General features: G+C 42.1%; 3 protein-coding genes across 3 annotated transcripts; all 3 read left to right on the top strand.

Annotated features, from left to right (window-relative positions):
• Positions 1-487: 487 nt before the first annotated feature.
• On the top strand, positions 488-1,645 carry LOC125568281. Its single transcript, XM_048730177.1, has 3 exons — positions 488-509; positions 645-682; positions 864-1,645. The coding sequence occupies exons 1-3, from the start codon at positions 488-490 to the stop codon at positions 1,335-1,337; spliced, it is 534 nt and encodes a 177-aa protein (XP_048586134.1). The 3' UTR covers positions 1,338-1,645.
• Positions 1,646-6,357: 4,712 nt separating this feature from the next.
• LOC5514886 (lactadherin) lies at positions 6,358-10,374 on the top strand. Its single transcript, XM_048730417.1, has 4 exons — positions 6,358-6,553; positions 7,007-7,182; positions 8,084-8,248; positions 9,743-10,374. Exons 2-4 carry the CDS (start codon positions 7,027-7,029, stop codon positions 9,884-9,886), a joined length of 465 nt encoding a protein of 154 aa, XP_048586374.1. The 5' UTR covers positions 6,358-6,553; positions 7,007-7,026; the 3' UTR covers positions 9,887-10,374.
• Positions 10,375-12,203: 1,829 nt separating this feature from the next.
• On the top strand, positions 12,204-18,330 carry LOC5498266 (acetylserotonin O-methyltransferase). Its single transcript, XM_048730416.1, has 3 exons — positions 12,204-13,092; positions 17,490-17,765; positions 18,070-18,330. The coding sequence occupies exons 1-3, from the start codon at positions 12,543-12,545 to the stop codon at positions 18,291-18,293; spliced, it is 1,050 nt and encodes a 349-aa protein (XP_048586373.1). The 5' UTR covers positions 12,204-12,542; the 3' UTR covers positions 18,294-18,330.
• Positions 18,331-19,418: the final 1,088 nt, after the last annotated feature.

Genomic DNA, 19,418 nt, shown 5'->3' with positions numbered 1-19,418 from the left:
CACCTACTAAGTCCAAACACTAAGGCAACTTATGTGAGAGGGGCAAGTGGACCAGTGTTGCACAAGAATAGATTCCAGATAGTCAATTCGAGAGTATTTTTTTAAGATAATTTGAAAACTAAAAAATTTATTCCTTTTCAATGTTTGAGCGCAAGCCGCCCATCGTCTAAGCTATTACCCGGCGCTATGGCTAAAATAGGCCTTACCGAAAGTACTTGCTTAATCTAGTTGCATGTCGAGCCTGTGTTTATGAGAAATTAGAATCAAAAGTTGAGTATCTGAACGCGCTTCAAACGAAGTCCACGCTAGCGTCATACATGGCAATCGACAAGCTGCCTTGTTTGTTTTACTTGTGACGAAGTTGCACGAGCGGAACTGAGATCCCGTGCATTCCGTCTTATGCATCTCGTACAAATATATCTCTTATTCTATGAGAACGCGTGCTTGGCACATTATAAGGGCAAATTCTTCCATAGTCTAGCTGCAAATGTCTTTATCAAGCAGTGGAGGTAAGGAAATGACTTTTTAAGTCAAACATTTGGCTTCTAGAAAACTAATTAGACGTAAAAAGTGATTTATAAATACATTTGGTTAATGCTATTGCATTTTGTAACCTGATTATCATTATTCACTTTATCACATAGCTTCGAAAGGTGTGACATTTGGGGAGGCCATGAAGAAGGTCAGAAAAGGGAGAAAAGCTTTAAGATACCGATCCCCCCCCCCCCCCCCCCCGATTCCCTTTAAAAAAGCCAGAGTCGAGTGCTCCCCCGAAATTCTCACCCCTCCAACCTCCAACTACCCGGGCGATGACGAGAGAGGCTGAGTAAAAAGAGCCCGACTTCAGAATTGTTGGCTGGAAGCGTTTAGCGTTAGAGTTAGAAAAGTACGAGGGATGCCATAAGGGACCGCTGGATATAAGAGAGACAGTATCCGAAAGAAGATATGGGCTAGGATATACTTCACAAATCAAATGTATGCATTGCGAAAAAGTGAACTCGATCAGAAATAGTGACGTGCGTGAAAATGGTAACAGACGGGGCCCCAAAACCTGTGAGTTGGATGAGTGGTGCATTCTAGGTGCTATTCACTCGGGGAATGGAAATACGCAAATGGAGCATATCTTCGCGCCGATCGGCTTACCGTTTCTAAGCCACAGTGCATACAAGAAAGTGGAGAGAAGAGTAGGTAAGGAGATCGAGAGCGTGGCACGGGGCAGTTGCGCCAATTGGCTGGACGAGGAGAAAAGGCTTTCCCAGGGTGCCGATGTCGTCATGTCATACGACATGGGTTGGCAGAAGAGGGGACATTACAGGGAACAGCGGTCGGGGCTCTGACGGGGAAAGTGTTGATTACGAGGTAACAAACCTTGCTTATGCCGGGTGTGTGATTACAAGGTAACAAACCTTGCTTGCCGGGTGTGTGATTACGAGGTAACAAACCTTGTTTGTCGGGTGTGTAATTACGAGGTAACAAACCTTGCTTGCCGGGTGTGTGATTACGAGGTAACAAACCTTGCTTGCCGGGTGTGTGATTACGAAGTAACCAACCTTGCTTGCCGGGTGTGTAATTACGAGGTAACAAACCTTGCTTGCCGGGTGTGTAATTACGAGGTAACAAACCTTGCTTGCCGGGTGTGTGATTACGAGGTAACAAACCTTGCTTGTCGGGTGTGTGATTACGAGGTAACAAACCTTGCTTGCCGGGTGTGTGATTACGAGGTAACAAACCTTGCTTGCCGGGTGTGTGATTACGAGGTAACAAACCTTGCTTGCCGGGTGTGTGATTACGAGGTAACAAACCTTGCTTGCCGGGTGTGTGATTACGAGGTAACAAACCTTGCTTGCCGGGTGTGTGATTACGAGGTAACAAACCTTGCTTGTCGGGTGTGTGATTACGAGGTAACAAACCTTGCTTGCCGGGTGTGTGATTACGAGGTAACAAACCTTGCTTGCCGGGTGTGTGATTACGAGGTAACAAACCTTGCTTGCCGGGTGTGTGATTACGAGGTAACAAACCTTGCTTGTCGGGTGTGCGATTACGAGGTAACAAACCTTGCTTGCCGGGTGTGCGATTACGAGGTAACAAACCTTGCTTGCCGGGTGTGCGATTACGAGGTAACAAACCTTGCTTGCCGGGTGTGTGATTACGAGGTAACAAACCTTGCTTGTCGGGTGTGCGATTACGAGGTAACAAACCTTGCTTGCCGGGTGTGTGATTACGAGGTAACAAACCTTGCTTGCCGGGTGTGTGATTACGAGGTAACAAACCTTGCTTGTCGGGTGTGTGATTACGAGGTAACAAACCTTGCTTGTCGGGTGTGCGATTACGAGGTAACAAACCTTGCTTGTCGGGTGTGTGATTACGAGGTAACAAACCTTGCTTGTCGGGTGTGCGATTACGAGGTAACAAACCTTGCTTATGCCGGGTGTGTGATTACGAGGTAACAAACCTTGCTTGCCGGGTGTGTGATTACGAGGTAACAAACCTTGCTTGCCGGGTGTGTGATTACGAGGTAACAAACCTTGCTTGCCGGGTGTGTGATTACGAGGTAACAAACCTTGCTTGTCGGGTGTGCGATTACGAGGTAACAAACCTTGCTTGCCGGGTGTGCGATTACGAGGTAACAAACCTTGCTTGCCGGGTGTGCGATTACGAGGTAACAAACCTTGCTTGCCGGGTGTGTGATTACGAGGTAACAAACCTTGCTTGTCGGGTGTGCGATTACGAGGTAACAAACCTTGCTTGTCGGGTGTGCGATTACGAGGTAACAAACCTTGCTTGTCGGGTGTGCGATTACGAGGTAACAAACCTTGCTTGCCGGGTTTGTGATTACGAGGTAACAAACCTTGCTTGCCGGGTGTGCGATTACGAGGTAACAAACCTTGCTTGTCGGGTGTGCGATTACGAGGTAACAAACCTTGCTTGCCGGGTTTGTGATTACGAGGTAACAAACCTTGCTTGTCGGGTGTGCGATTACGAGGTAACAAACCTTGCTTGTCGGGTGTGCGATTACGAGGTAACAAACCTTGCTTGTCGGGTGTGCGATTACGAGGTAACAAACCTTGCTTGCCGGGTGTGTGATTACGAGGTAACAAACCTTGCTTGCCGGGTGTGTGATTACGAGGTAACAAACCTTGCTTGCCGGGTGTGCGATTACGAGGTAACAAACCTTGCTTGCCGGGTGTGTGATTACGAGGCAACAAACCATGCTTGTCGGGTGTGTGATTACGAGGTAACAAACCTTGCTTGCCGGGTGTGTGATTACGAGGTAACAAACCTTGCTTGCCGGGTGTGTGATTACGAGGTAACAAACCTTGCTTGCCGGGTGTGCGATTACGAGGTAACAAACCTTGCTTGCCGGGTGTGCGATTACGAGGTAACAAACCTTGCTTGCCGGGTGTGCGATTACGAGGTAACAAACCTTGCTTGCCGGGTGTGCGATTACGAGGTAACAAACCTTGCTTGCCGGGTGTGTGATTACGAGGTAACAAACCTTGCTTGCCGGGTGTGTGATTACGAGGTAACAAACCTTGCTTGTCGGGTGTGTGATTACGAGGTAACAAACCTTGCTTGTCGGGTGTGCGATTACGAGGTAACAAACCTTGCTTGCCGGGTGTGCGATTACGAGGTAACAAACCTTGCTTGCCGGGTGTGCGATTACGAGGTAACAAACCTTGCTTGCCGGGTGTGCGATTACGAGGTAACAAACCTTGCTTGCCGGGTGTGTGATTACGAGGTAACAAACCTTGCTTGCCGGGTGTGTGATTACGAGGTAACAAACCTTGCTTGCCGGGTGTGTGATTACGAGGTAACAAACCTTGCTTGCCGGGTGTGTGATTACGAGGTAACAAACCTTGCTTGCCGGGTGTGTGATTACGAGGTAACAAACCTTGCATGTCGGGTGTGTGATTACGAGGTAACAAACCTTGCTTGTCGGGTGTGTGATTACGAGGTAACAAACCTTGCTTGTCGGGTGTGTGATTACGAGGTAACAAACCTTGCTTGTCGGGTGTGTGATTACGAGGTAACAAACCTTGCTTGTCGGGTGTGCGATTACGAGGTAACAAACCTTGCTTGTCGGGTGTGCGATTACGAGGTAACAAACCTTGCTTGCCGGGTTTGTGATTACTAGGTAACAAACCTTGCTTGCCGGGTGTGCGATTACTAGGTAACAAACCTTGCTTGCCGGGTGTGTGATTACGAGGTAACAAACCTTGCTTGTCGGGTGTGTGATTACGAGGTAACAAACCTTGCTTGTCGGGTGTGCGATTACGAGGTAACAAACCTTGCTTGTCGGGTGTGCGATTACGAGGTAACAAACCTTGCTTGCCGGGTGTGTGATTACGAGGTAACAAACCTTGCTTGCCGGGTGTGTGATTACGAGGTAACAAACCTTGCTTGTCGGGTGTGCGATTACGAGGTAACAAACCTTGCTTGCCGGGTGTGTGATTACGAGGTAACAAACCTTGCTTGCCGGGTGTGTGATTACGAGGTAACAAACCTTGCTTGCCGGGTGTGTGATTACGAGGTAACAAACCTTGCTTGCCGGGTGTGTGATTACGAGGTAACAAACCTTGCTTGCCGGGTGTGTGATTACGAGGTAACAAACCTTGCTTGCCGGGTGTGTGATTACGAGGTAACAAACCTTGCTTGCCGGGTGTGTGATTACGAGGTAACAAACCTTGCTTGCCGGGTGTGTAATTACGAGGTAACAAACCTTGCTTGCCGGGTGTGTAATTACGAGGTAACAAACCTTGCTTGCCGGGTGTGTGATTACGAGGTAACAAACCTTGCTTGCCGGGTGTGTGATTACGAGGTAACAAACCTTGCTTGTCGGGTGTGTGATTACGAGGTAACAAACCTTGCTTGCCGGGTGTGTGATTACGAGGTAACAAACCTTGCTTGCCGGGTGTGTGATTACGAGGTAACAAACCTTGCTTGCCGGGTGTGTGATTACGAGGTAACAAACCTTGCTTGCCGGGTGTGTGATTACGAGGTAACAAACCTTGCTTGCCGGGTGTGTGATTACGAGGTAACAAACCTTGCTTGCCGGGTTTGTGATTACGAGGTAACAAACCTTGCTTGCCGGGTTTGTGATTACGAGGTAACAAACCTTGCTTGCCGGGTGTGTGATTACGAGGTAACAAACCTTGCTTGCCGGGTGTGTGATTACGAGGTAACAAACCTTGCTTGCCGGGTGTGTGATTACGAGGTAACAAACCTTGCTTGCCGGGTGTGTGATTACGAGGTAACAAACCTTGCTTGCCGGGTGTGTGATTACGAGGTAACAAACCTTGCTTGCCGGGTGTGTGATTACGAGGTAACAAACCTTGCTTGCCGGGTTTGTGATTACGAGGTAACAAACCTTGCTTGCCGGGTTTGTGATTACGAGGTAACAAACCTTGCTTGCCGGGTGTGTGATTACGAGGTAACAAACCTTGCTTGTCGGGTGTGTGATTACGAGGTAACAAACCTTGCTTGCCGGGTGTGTGATTACGAGGTAACAAACCTTGCTTGTCGGGTTTGTGATTACGAGGTAACAAACCTTGCTTGCCGGGTGTGTGATTACGAGGTAACAAACCTTGCTTGCCGGGTGTGTGATTACGAGGTAACAAACCTTGCTTGCCGGGTGTGTGAGCACGCCGAGAGGTCAGGGACACAAGGGACCACGACGACTGCCGTAAAAAAACACGCGGGCAGCTCTAAGTCGATGGAGGCCTCAGCGGCGGTTAAGATCTACCAGCGAGCCGAGAACCTTGGTGACGAGGACAGCACTACTATTTTCCGTGTTCGCCAAACATCTGGTAAGCGTGGTACTGATGGCATCCTGTAGCTTTAGGCGGAGCTGGGCGAAGGCGTACACCCCATCTTTCTAACTTTTTATTTTTATACCTCTTCCTTCGGCAAAAACAAATTATTATCAGATTCCGTCATCGCGTACCGCGAGAAATGCTTCGCGTACGCTCTCTACTAGAATAGGAATGACGAGATCGGCCTCAAACGTGCCCTGGAATCCATAATGCCACACTCATTCGGCGACCACCCCTTGTGAAACGCGCCTGACAATGATTTCTGATGTAATGTTTAATGGGATCGTGTTCTTTTAAAACGTTATTCAACACTTTATTGTAGCCTTTTTCTATTTACAAAATTATTGGAGGTAATCTGATGTGTATGGTCGATGATGCATTCAAGTGTTTGATACATCACGCACAGCTAACAATAATATGATATGCTGTTGTCTATTATTTTCAGAGCAAATTAAAGAAAATTGTCTATAACTTTTGATTTTTCCATCATCTATATTGTATGCCCAGAAGTCAGTTTCCTCCAGTAAAGCTGTGATTGTGGAATGACCTGAGCGAAAACCTGATTAAGTTTGACAGAGTATATTGTGCTCCCCTAGATAGGCATATAATTGTCTATTATTCTCAGAGCCAATGTGAGCAAATACCGTGTCTGCACAATGGGACCTGTTTGCCCAATTATGATGATGATACATTCACATGTATTTGCGCCGTGGGTTACATCGGAGCTCGATGCGAGAAAGGTAAGTGTATTTAACTTCAAAACCATAGTGATTTGTAAACCAGCTTAAAGTATGAAGAATACTCAAAAGTACAACAATGTTGGCGGGCTTCGTAGAACGATAAACACACCCTAAATTTTAGTTTGGTACTGCTATAACGTGTACGCGATTAGCTAATCAGTAAAGATACTTGCAATGGAAGCAACGGAATTACGTCGACCAGAGGTCTGCAGAGTTGCATAAATCAAGTTTATGACCGCATGCCTTAGACGCTCATCCAGTGGATTTGTGTTCCTTAGCTTCGTTCGAACATGGCGCATTTGCGCAATGGTAGTAAAGTAAAAACAAAAACACAGAAAAAAAAATTGTGCATATTAGAATAAAGATTTACACTTATAATTCTTTATTCTCTTTTATCGTTAGTCCGTATAATAATTCTTATTATACTTCTGTATAAAATTTGTTGTTTATTAGCATGCTATTCCGCACTTGGAATGGAAGATGGCCGTATAAAAAATCACCAAATCACCGCTTCCAGTGACTTTGGTCCTATGTACAAGGCTTATTTCGGACGGGTCAACCAAGTAGCCAGTAGCATCACCGTCGGCTGTTGGCATCCGATGCACTATAATCCGGACGAATACTTGCAGGCAAGTGAACAGTTGATTATAGAGACACGCAGACAAAAAGACGGACATAAAAGAGACAATCAGGACTTACATACAGTTAGGCAGGAGAACAAAAAGATGGCCCAACGTTCAAGCAGACAAAGGTTGAATCACGGACTATGCTTTGTATTTATTATTGAAGTTGTAATCCTAGTGACGGGAATTCTACCAATTGACCCCTCAACCGGCCTGTACCGGCCGTAAGAAGTACCTACAATAAAAATAAATCATAAATGGAAAACAAACACGGTGAGATCAAGCATCAGCCTTAGGAAAAAATGGTCTTGAAGATATGCATTCAACCAAGTAATAGTAACTATTCTTCAGCCAAATAATAGCCCAGGTTTTTAGACAAATTCAAAATTGAAAAAGGGAAAAAAAACAGTAGAATTGACCCCTCAACAAAATGCTCAAAATCTCACACAAGGGAGAGAGACCAGCAAACACGACTCAAGACACAACTAGATTCTAATCCTCCAGGTCAATTTCCATGACCTCAAAATACAATGTCAACTTCTTGGAGGCTTCTAGAATCATCTTGATATGCCATTAAAGATTGCAAAGCATTCTGGGAAATCCTCGGGAAAATTCGGCATGAAATGACCAGTCAACTCTCTCCTCACAGTCAGACAGTTTTTTTCTTTTTCTACACAAGGCAAAACATATCCATTCCAGTTAAACTAGTAAATTCAACAAAAAATGCCCAGGGCTCCATGCAGCCTGATGCACGGACTGACGCGGGCCGATCCAAAAAACCGGAAAAACAGGAAAATTCGAAACGCAAATTCGAACAGGTGATAAGTGGACCTTATAATAGCTTGTATGGTAGCCATGGTATACTTGGTTTTCATATCATCTGACGGTGTTACCAATGGTTTTGCAGGTGGACTTGGAAAAAGCGAAGTACATAACCATGGTTGCGACACAAGGCCGACCTCTTGAGGGGGGATCCTGGCCAGGCTATTATCAGTGGACCAAGACGTATGCCGTAAAATTCAGCGATGATGTGACCAACTGGGCCGACTACTCCGAGGGGGGAGTTATAAAGGTATTTAGAGAGAGAGAGAGAGAGAGAGAGAGAGAGAGAGAGAGAGAGAGAGAGAGAGAGAGAGAGAGAGAAAGAGAGAGAGAGAGAGAGAGAGAGAGAGAGAGAGAGAGAGAGAGAGAGAGAGAGAGAGAGAGAGAGGGAGAGAGAGAGAGAGAGAGAGAGAGAGAGAGAGAGTGAGAGAGAGAGAGAGAGAGAGAGAGAGAGAGAAAGAAAAAGAGAGCTGGGGCGATCGCGTGAACACGATGTTCACGGGGTAAACAACAACGACGTGGCGGGAAAAGTGCTTTATTTGCAAAACTTTTCGCGCACAAGAGGCGTTTTGAAACTTGTTAAAGTTTTTGAAAACATAAACTTTCTGAATCGCTTAGAATTATCTACTCTGGAGCCTCCTGAGGCCCAATTATCTTAAGGCGTGCTAACGTATGACTTCATTTCATTGAAAGTGTCCACATGTTTACAAAAACGTCTTGACAAATTCAGTCATAGGACTGAAGCATTAATGAAATCACATGAGAATTTGTTTAACGTATAATAAGTGCGTTACGCGGAAAATACCCATTACTTAATACTTTTAGAAGAATCGTAAAGTATAAACCTGTTTACCAATGATTTAGCGGATGAAGAGAAGATTCAAGAACACATGTGGCCCAATCTTTTTTTTATGTCCGGTAGTGAGAGAAGGCGTCGCTAATTTGCGCAGTCAAAGTCAAGTTTATCTAGGCTTTGTACTCTCTCTAACAGAAGTTTACTGATTATAATCCCAGTGCTTATCATCTACACTCGGACTTCAAGGGATTATAATTGCATAAAAAGCTCTCATCAATGTCACCTTTAGCTTAGCGACATACACCTATTTTCAAAACGTTGTCAGTGCAAACGGCAAATGGCGATTCACAAATGAACCGAAAGCGACCCATGGATCCCAAGATATTTGTTCCAAATTCAGAAAAACATAAATAAAACATATGATTATCAATTTAAAGAACGAAATTAACATATGGTTCTGCCATCGCTTGAGTTTATTTACCACCTTTATTGTTACAAATAATTATCACCCATAAGCACCTTTCGGTCGTAGAACTGCCATTTGGCAATTGTCATTCGCCATTTGCGCTAACAACCTTATTTAAAATACAGGTGAATGTAAAGCGACCTTCGCAAAACGCGACGTCTACCTGATGTGGCCATAGCGGCTTATTCTACTAAGAGACTTACCATCTAAGAGAAGTTAATTGGACAATGCAAGCCTTAACTCGAAAGTGACCATAGCTTTTTCATCGCATACTCACATATGGAAGCATGTAAAAAGGGTTAATACCCATCTTCATTGTATTTCATTTAGACACTTCTTGTATGTAACTCTTCTTGCTCCCGTACCCACTGCTAGTTCTAAGTATTTAATCCTGAAAAACCTCATAAATATGTGTTGCTCTTGCATTACATGTTCAACTATCTCTCGTTCTGATTATTTTTTTTTTATTTCCTTTTGCGCAGATCTTCTCAGGAAATACCGATAGTGAAACAGTAGTAAAGCATGATTTGGTTGAGCCAATCAAAGCGAGATACGTCCGTTTCATGGTCAAGTCGTGGCACAATGAGCCTGTGATGAGGGTGGAACTCTACGGCTGCGAGCCTTAAAATGCCGTATATCCCCTTAAAGAAGAATTTGCAGTCTAGTAGCATTAGCCTTAAGCAATTGCACCTGATATGAGGGCGGAACTCTACGGCTGCGAGCCTTAAAATGACGTTTATCCCTTCAAGACGAATTTGCAGTCTAGTAGCATTAGCCTTATCGTACACACACCCAAAGAGAGTGACCTTAAACCACCATAGACAGTTACATTTTATCTATATAAGAACTGATTTCATTAAGAACCTTGAAGCCTGCTCAATAATAAAATGAGTAGTTTATTTAGGCTAAGCGTCTTGCATCTGCTCAAAGGGGAGCTAATTTGAAGTACAGGGGCTTAGTCTTAGCTGGGCAAAATGAGCATCTACTTACATCTACATTTGCTTTTTTTGATTATAAAAACTAAGCACTGCTTACAATGAATGTGTAGTGGGTACTATTGCACTTTTTTGTGATTGTAAGCACCTGAAACAAATAAAAAGAACAAAAAGAAGAATGCAAGGTTATGGGACCAACCCCCCCTTTTTTTGTCACCCAAGCTGATCAGCCGGCTAGCGAACCGCGATACCTCTGTTAGCAGAGGATCACCGAAAGAGCCTGCCAGCCGTCTGTTTTATCGTCCTAACAAGATACAAAGTGCGAAAAAGCATCTATTTTCTACGGCTGATTTTGGGAAAGGTATTGCAATTTAATTTCAATCAAAATAACGTATAAAACTTTGTTTTAGATGGCTAATTTCAAATTTCTTCAAATAATTTGTGTTCCAATTTTTAATGGTAATGACAATAAAAGCACAGGCGGACCAGGATTAGAATAAGTCCCTCGTAATGAAACTACAGTAGCTTTATTGAGAAAACTGTCAAAACATAACTTCAAATTATATTTTATTTTCCTGAAGGATCACGAGGGACCAAGAGACCATGATATAAGAGAACGAATCCCCGTGGTCCCATGATGTCGTCCATGAAAGCTATTTTTAGATTGCGCGAGCTTGTCAATCATAGAATCCAAATATGGTTCGTCGCGCCATATTTGGTTATGGGCACCACATGCTAGTACAATTTCACAACAAATTTTTTCCCTCTGCACTTCTTTACTTCGTTCGCTACCTGTTCTTATCCTTTTAGCTGCTCTTCAAGGCTCATGATCACAATGCTACTCATGGGGTGGCATCCTGGTATTTGTTAAGTTATCTAATGTTCAGTTATCTAAATGTTATATCAATAATTGAACGGGAAGACGTCGGGGAGACGGTGAATTTGGATCTCATTCAAGATGCATCGTGCTGACTCCTAAAAAGTTCTTTTTCTCTGCAATACGGTGAGATAGAATACCTAGGCATTCTCAGAGTCTATGTTATGTATTTTAATACAAGAAGGCCTTTATTTTTCTTTGATTTACAATATTTTTAGAGGAATGAACTTCAATTCTTCACGCAAATGTTCAGAAATCATGTCATTCAAGAAACCCTTGTCACTGTAATAAGATTTACTTCATTATAAAGACTTGAAATCTTTTATTTGTGAAATACCTGTCTTAATAACCACAATATCGTTGTGAATATAATGTATTTTAATAATTCTGGATGTATCTTTTTCATTAAAAGGGAATTGGAAGAGAATTGTGTTTTGTAAACACAGATTTATGATTGATTGTTGTTTTATAACTTAATTTTCGGATCAGCAGTGAAAACGTTTACTAGGGTAGTTTATCCCAGAGCCTAAAATCACGCTTTCTATGCATTTCAATGTCCCAGAAACGGTCGATTGGATCCAGCGTACTTACGTACGTAAAAAAAGGTATTTCCAAAACAGCCTTTGCCGGTTCACATTGCTCAAGATGTGATCGTGCGTAAGACTCATGTTGCTAGGAAACGTGAGCGCTAACCAATCAGAGGAGTATTCTAAAAATGGCTTTCACGGACGTCATCATTGGAATATACCCTAATACGGGGGATCTCTTACATCATGGTCTCTTGGAGGGACTTATTCTAACCCTGGGCTCTTGAACACACGGTGACATTTTGGTTGCGGATTTGCTTGTACAAATCTAAACAAACGGACATTGGTTTTGAGCGTTGTTCATTGACTTTGTTAATTGACATTGTCAACTTTAGTTTTATCTTGAATAGTTAATAACAAAGAGATTGACGAATGGGTATATATTATGATGCAGTTTACTTTCTTTGAATCAATTAGAAAATAAATTGCCAAGCGATTAATGTGAATCCTCATTGTAATAGGGCCAACGTGCTTTTGGGCACCTATTAGTAGTTGATCAACGAAGCGATGAGAATCTAATCACCCTAATATTTTGTATAGACGGTTGCACAAGAGACTGGATGCTCTCTGCATAACAATAACAAAGAAGTATATTAACAGGAATGTAGATATAACAGACCTGAGCAGCTGTTTCAACATCATCATTGTAATAGGGCCAACGTGCTTTTGGACTCCATTAGTTGTTGATCAACGAAGCGATGAGAATCTAATCACCCTAATATTTTGTGAAAACGGTTGCACAAGAGACTGGATGCTCTCTGCATAACAATAACAAAGAAGTATATTAACAAGAATGTAAATATAACAGACCTGAGCAGCTGTTTCAACAAAGGCGGGTCACTAGAGCGTTCTGTGTAAAAAAACAAAAACAAAAAACAAGAACATGGCTGAGTCAACCGCTCAGCATCCTCAAATATCTGGAGCTTTCTTCGATCAAATTCTTTTCGGTTTCGCCGCTCCACAAGCTTTGTTCACCGCTTGTGAGCTGAAAATCTTCGACTCGCTCCACGAACAACCCAAGTCGTCATCCGCATTAATAGAGCAGCTACCTGCAGCAAGCGAGTTGCGAGGCTTAACTATACTCATGGACACTCTAGTTACCCTTGGACTACTCCAGAAAAACACCTCAGTGGTACCAAATCTCTACGAGAACACTCCGACAGCTGATCGCTTCCTTGTGTCCGCAAGTAGTAGTTCGATTACCGGATTTGTCAAGTTTGTCATGATGCAACAATCTTACTTGAATTCGACTAATTTCATATGCGCCATCAAGAACGAGAAGGCTCTCGGGAAGACGTGGGATCATTTTTACCACTCAAAAGAAGATCTGATGATCTTCCAGCAGGGCTTCGACCACCTGACAAGCATTGAGGGGCCGCCACTGCTCTCTGCTTTCGACCTGAGCGCCTTCAACCAAGTGTGTGATCTTGGAGGTAACCTAATATCATGAGAGCTGGTTAGCAGACTATATAAGAGAACCATTCTGGGCATGGGGTTGGCTGTACGTGGCCCTGTATCTTACCGACACCAGTATCTTGCCCAACATATTCACCTTTGTTGACTAGTCTCTGATATCCTAGCCATTTTGCCACCCAAGCAAAATACCAAGTGTGAATGGCATGCATTTATATTGGTTGAGTTGGAGCTTTGCAATATATAGAGCTTTGCAATATTTTCGATTTAATGAGGTAAAATAAGTATAAAGCTTTTAGATGGAATTTCGAAAATGTCTAAAATAATTTGTGTTGCAATTTGGAATGAAAAAAATGTTTGAATGTAAAACAATTACAAAGGTGTTTATGACAAGGGCTCTTACAGTTCATAAAACCTTTCGCTTATATCAATCTAGCCAAAACAAAGCATAGATAGACTTTCGCTTATATCAATCTAGCCAAAACAAAGCATAGATAACCTTTCGCTTATATCAATCTAGCCAAAACAAAGCATAGATAACCTTTCGCTTATATCAATCTAGCCAAAACAAAGCATAGATAACCTTTCGCTTATATCAATCTAGCCAAAACAAAGCATAGATAACCTTTCGCTTATATCAATCTAGCCAAAACAAAGCATAGATAACCTTTCGCTTATATCAATCTAGCCAAAACAAAGCATAGATAACCTTTCGCTTATATCAATCTAGCCAAAACAAAGCATAGATAACCTTTCGCTTATATCAATCTAGCCAAAACAAAGCATAGATAACCTTTCGCTTATATCAATCTAGCCAAAACAAAGCATAGATAACCTTTCGCTTATATCAATCTAGCCAAAACAAAGCATAGATAACCTTTCGCTTATATCAATCTAGCCAAAACAAAGCATAGATAGACTTTCGCTTATATCAATCTAGCCAAAACAAAGCATAGATAACCTTTCGCTTATATCAATCTAGCCAAAACAAAGCATAGATAGACTTTCGCTTATATCAATCTAGCCAAAACAAAGCATAGATAACCTTTCGCTTATATCAATCTAGCCAAAACAAAGCATAGATAACCTTTCGCTTATATCAATCTAGCCAAAACAAAGCATAGATAGCCTTTCGCTTATATCAATCTAGCCAAAACAAAGCATAGATAACCTTTCGCTTATATCAATCTAGCCAAAACAAAGCATAGATAACCTTTCGCTTATATCAATCTAGCCAAAACAAAGCATAGATAACCTTTCGCTTATATCAATCTAGCCAAAACAAAGCATAGATAGACTTTCAAATTCTGAAAAGGGAATCGAATTTGATTGGAATCTGAATTTTCTACAGATCTTTAAAAAAGCTCTAATTTCAATGACACTTTACAAAAAGTCGCATCAATTAAAACAAGGTCGCACTTGATATTTTGTTTTCTATAAGTTACTAAGTACTCAGAGAAATTCTCCGCCTTATTCGATGTGAAATGGGCTTATTTGAAGCGTCACGTCATGTTTTTCCGTCATGTCATCGAGTGAATAATTCCAAGTTTTGGCGGGAAAATCTGAAACAACGTAATTTCCTTAAATCCGTTAAAATTCGGAGACGGCAATACCACAAAATATTGGCGAATTGTTTTCTATTGCAATGCTACTTTAAATGAAGCGAAGAATAATTTAAAGTCGAGAATTGTATGCGAAAAAAGAAAATATCGTTTTTTTTCAAATATCGTTTCAAAAGCAGCGCGCGCGCACAATGCAAAAACAATTCAAAGACTAAAAAATATCCGCTAAAATTTGCAGATTTGTTTCCTGAAGTTAAATAATCATTTGACTACCAGGTTGAGATATGTAATGATTCGACGGGAGGACTTCTGTAGACCGGAGTCGTACCTTTATTCTAAGTCAGTGGTATGAAGAGTAATGAGGAATTACAATGCGGTCCTATTTGTAGTAAAACAAGTAGTACGTTTGATTGACAAGCACTGACCACGTGTGCAGAGCGCGGTGATTGGACGGTACTTGACAATGCAAACAGTTACATCAGATATCATTAACTGTCGGCAAAATTAGCGATAACAAAGGAAAGCTCTGAAAAGAATTTAAGGATACAAAACGAATGTCCTTTGCTATGAAACTAAGGGAGTTGGTAGGAAAGGTCATAAGGTAACTTTGGAGGAACAAATATGTAACTTGTAATCGAAAGTTATTGAACGGAAGGGGAAAGAACTGGTCGCTCAAGTAGCGTAGGTGTGATGTTTGCTGACTTAGATTAGCATAGTTAATCAGATTGCCAACACTGCAGAGCTAAGCACCTCCTACTTGAGTGTCAGCGATCCTACGTGTTGTGCTAATGATACCGACAATCAACGTCCGACATCTAAAGGAAACTATATAAACAGAAGACTTGTAAGTTTACCAACTTAACGGGAAGTTGAAGGCAAATCAGTCCCAAAACATGGTACGACCCGATAAATGTCATTATGTCGCTAATTCCTATAATTAAACGAACAACTTCCCATTCAGCTAAATCAACAAAAACTAACAATGCTTCAAGAATACTTTCAACCTTGAACAACCCTTTCAGCTAGAGCGAATATCTTAACTTGTCTATTTGTTTACTACAATTAGCAAAATACGGATTCATTCTAACATAACCTATCATAACAGATATAAAGATGACGGTAAAAGTTGTAATTACACAACGTTCTTCAGCAATAACTAAGAAGCTCTGAAAGGTTATATGGACTTTAACCCTATTCAGACCGCGCTATCTTTTTAGGGCCTTTTAAACCTTTGCATAGAACATCCAAAATCAAAGAAGGAGTCATAAGTTCGTATTCAAAAAGCGACCAATATTCTTAAAAAAAAAGTGTTTGTGACGCCACGATGACGTCACTCAAGTGAGCAGAAACGGGCAATATTATATATTGCATATACATATATTATTAGTGACACTGTTTCTATGACAACAATATATGACACCTGTGACGTCAGTGATTGGCATGGTACCTTTAATATAGCATAAGTTTGCGAATGGGCTCTTAATTAAAGAATAATTTAAATATCTTTCCCAAAAATATATTGTTTTCTACTTTTTATTTAAAATAGAGGAACATAAAAAGGATTTTAGCTTAAAAAAACAGCGATTTTTAGCTAATTATGTGACATCAGCATCCGCCATCTTGGATTTAATGAAATTTTTTTTTTTAATAAAAAAAAACTGGATGGCAAAATCTGGAGCTTTTTGACAATATTTAATCTTCGTTTCAAGTTGCATTAATGATTTCAGGTGGAAATGATTTTTTTTGCTATTTCGAGGTCAGAAATTGACAAAAATAGAGATGTAATTTTTTATTATTTTTTCAAAACTTGGTATAAAACGTTTATATGACATGGATTTACGTTTAGCACTTTGTAATAATAGTTGATCTTAACGACTTAAAGCGTTTTGCCTAATTTTCATTAAACCTATGTCTCGAAACTTGGTTACTATGATTACCAGGGTACACATCAAAATTTTGTTTAAACCAAACTGCTCCCAGATAAATTTTAGAAAAAGTCATCATCTAGTTTAAAAATTATTACAGCTCAAAGTTGTTGGGGGCCTCAAAAGATTGACACCATAATATCATCATCATTACATCACCGTCTTAATAACCATTGCCATCAACATAGCTATCATCATAATCATCCTCGCTATCATTACCTTTATCATCGCCACCTCTCGGTGGCACATACCTGTCATATACACTAAAGCCGATTTCACAAAATAGAAAATCTGCCCATCCATCGAGAATGCGTTCGCCCTATAAGGTCCTGGTTCCCTTGTCCGTGTCTACAGACAGGTGCCACAGGCCGGCTTGCTGGTTCTCTAATGTTTACTTGATTTACTATCACGTGCCACAGGACGGCTTGCTGGTTCTCTAATGTCTACTTGATTTGCTATCACGTGCCACAGGCCGGCTTGCTGGTTCTCTAATGTCTACTTGATATGCTATCACGTGCCACAGGACGGCTTGCTGGTTCTCTAATGTTTACTTGATTTGCTATCACGTGCCACAGGACGGCTTGCTGGTTCTCTAATGTTTACTTGATTTACTATCACGTGCCACAGGACGGCTTGCTGGTTCTCTAATGTTTACTTGATTTACTATCACGTGCCACAGGACGGCTTGCTGGTTCTCTAATGTTTACTTGATTTACTATCACGTGCCACAGGCCGGCTTGCTGGTTCTCTAATGTTTACTTGATTTACTATCACGTGCCACAGGCCGGCTTGCTGGTTCTCTAATGTTTACTTGATTTGCTATCACGTGCCACAGGCCGGCTTGCTGGTTCTCTAATGTTTACTTGATTTGCTATCACGTGCCACAGGACGGCTTGCTGGTTCTCTAATGTCTACTTGATTTGCTATCAGGTGCCACAGGCCGGCTTGCGTACGAGGCTTCAAATCTTTACCCAAACATGAAGATGACCGTGTTCGACTTGCCCCAGGTGATTGAATCAGCCAGTCATTTCAAACCTCCTGCTGACGAGTACCCCAACCAGGATAACGTTACCCTCATATCCGGGGACTTCTTCACAGATGAGCTCCCTAAAGCAGACCTATACACTTTGAGGAACATCGTCCATGATTGGGGTGACGACAAGGTGGACTTGCTGTTAGAAAAGGTCTTCAAAGCTCTGCCTTCCGGTAAATTAGCCTATTATTTTATGCGTGCATAAACATATTTTTTGAGTGCACGACCGTTCAAGGCCGGTTAAGCATCCTAGTGGCAATTAAAGCTTAAAAATCCAGCTTCGAGCCCCGATTTTCTTCTTGATTACGATGGGATTTTCTTCGGGTTTAATTTCTAGGCTGTGCTCCTTGGGTAGGCATACCGGTCGTACCGCGGTTGCCTGGGGCGTGTTCTTTGTATGCAATTACATATCTGCGCTCTCATAATTCAGTATATCAGGAGGGCGATTAGCTTATCAGAAATATTTTTACCTTGTAGGAGGAGGGATACTTCTCGGTGAGATGCTAATGCCTGAGGACAAAACCGGCCATTTGTTGAGCAATATACTATCCATGATTATGTTTATGTTCTGCGATACTGGCGCGCATGAGAGAACCGCGCAAGAATACACAAAGCTGTTGCAGAAACATGGGTTTGTAGACGTACAGACTAGATCGACTGATGCTGCACTCACCGATGCTATCTTGGCCATCAAACCGTAAACATGGATGTAAATGTGAATAAAGATTGTGAATGCGATCTGAGATGACTGGTTACGGTACGGCAGTAGTATAGTAGTTGGCGGTTCTGGCGCATTTAGGTTAAATGCGCTAGAACCAAGCCAACTACTATACCACTTGCCCGCCGCTGAGTTCCTGAGTTTGACCACCCACTAACCCACTGTGTGGAAACTGCCGATGGGATTCATTTTATGGAAACTATACATTTTTTATGGAGACTATATGTTATTTTTTATTTTATGGGGACTATATTATTTCATAATTTGATGGTAATAACACGGTTACAGCTGTTGCGTGACATTCTTGGAGTTTTAATTCTTAGGAGCGAGTAAGGGGAACCCCCCCGCGGGCGAATATAAACATGTCTATTGTATTTAGGGACTTTCCCCCTGACAAAGTGAGGTGTTCTAGATTTGCTTAGAGTCATGGCAACGCAATAATATTTTAATTCCTAAGAGTGAATCAGGGGATTCGCCGCGGCTGAGTATGTGCTTCAAATAGGGATTCGTATGTCAAATGGGTAATCGGGGTCATTGTCTCATCTTATAATGCCCGTAGGCTAAGCTTTTGATTCCGTCTTTTAATATGTACCTTTTATCGTCGAAACAGCTGAGTGATACCTTGTTTATTTCGTAACTTCCTAGTTGGTTCTCATCGTGTGACGCATCTGTTTGTCCCCCTTGAGGGTGCCCCTATGTACACATATACACCATAATACCACAACATATGCGCTGCCTCTACTCCTTTACCACAGACGACTCATACATGGCACGCTCTGATATGACTTTACCTATAATATCGACATACCACTTTACCACCCAATATGCCGTCCTAACCTCACAGAGCTCTTCCTCGAATTGTTCCCGTCCGTTGTCCCAGTCCCCCCAGTCGCGCCAATCCCCACTCCTAAGAAATGCCTCTCTGGAGATGACTTTTTCCTTGAGAGCGTCTAGCGACTTATAAGCGCGCTCCCTCTCTACCCCAAGCTTGTGGTTAGATGAGTACAGTATATCGATTGGACTTCTAAGACCCTTACTAGATAGGTACCCGTAGTTGGCCCCGTCCCAACACGCGATAGTCTCGATCGCCCCACTAATGCGACCATCA

This window comes from Nematostella vectensis, chromosome 7, assembly GCF_932526225.1.
Source record: "Nematostella vectensis chromosome 7, jaNemVect1.1, whole genome shotgun sequence".
Classification (NCBI taxonomy): Eukaryota; Metazoa; Cnidaria; class Anthozoa; order Actiniaria; family Edwardsiidae; genus Nematostella; species Nematostella vectensis.
The sequence above is the reverse complement of the archived record's forward strand: the minus strand, read 5'-3'. Positions and strand labels throughout refer to the sequence as shown.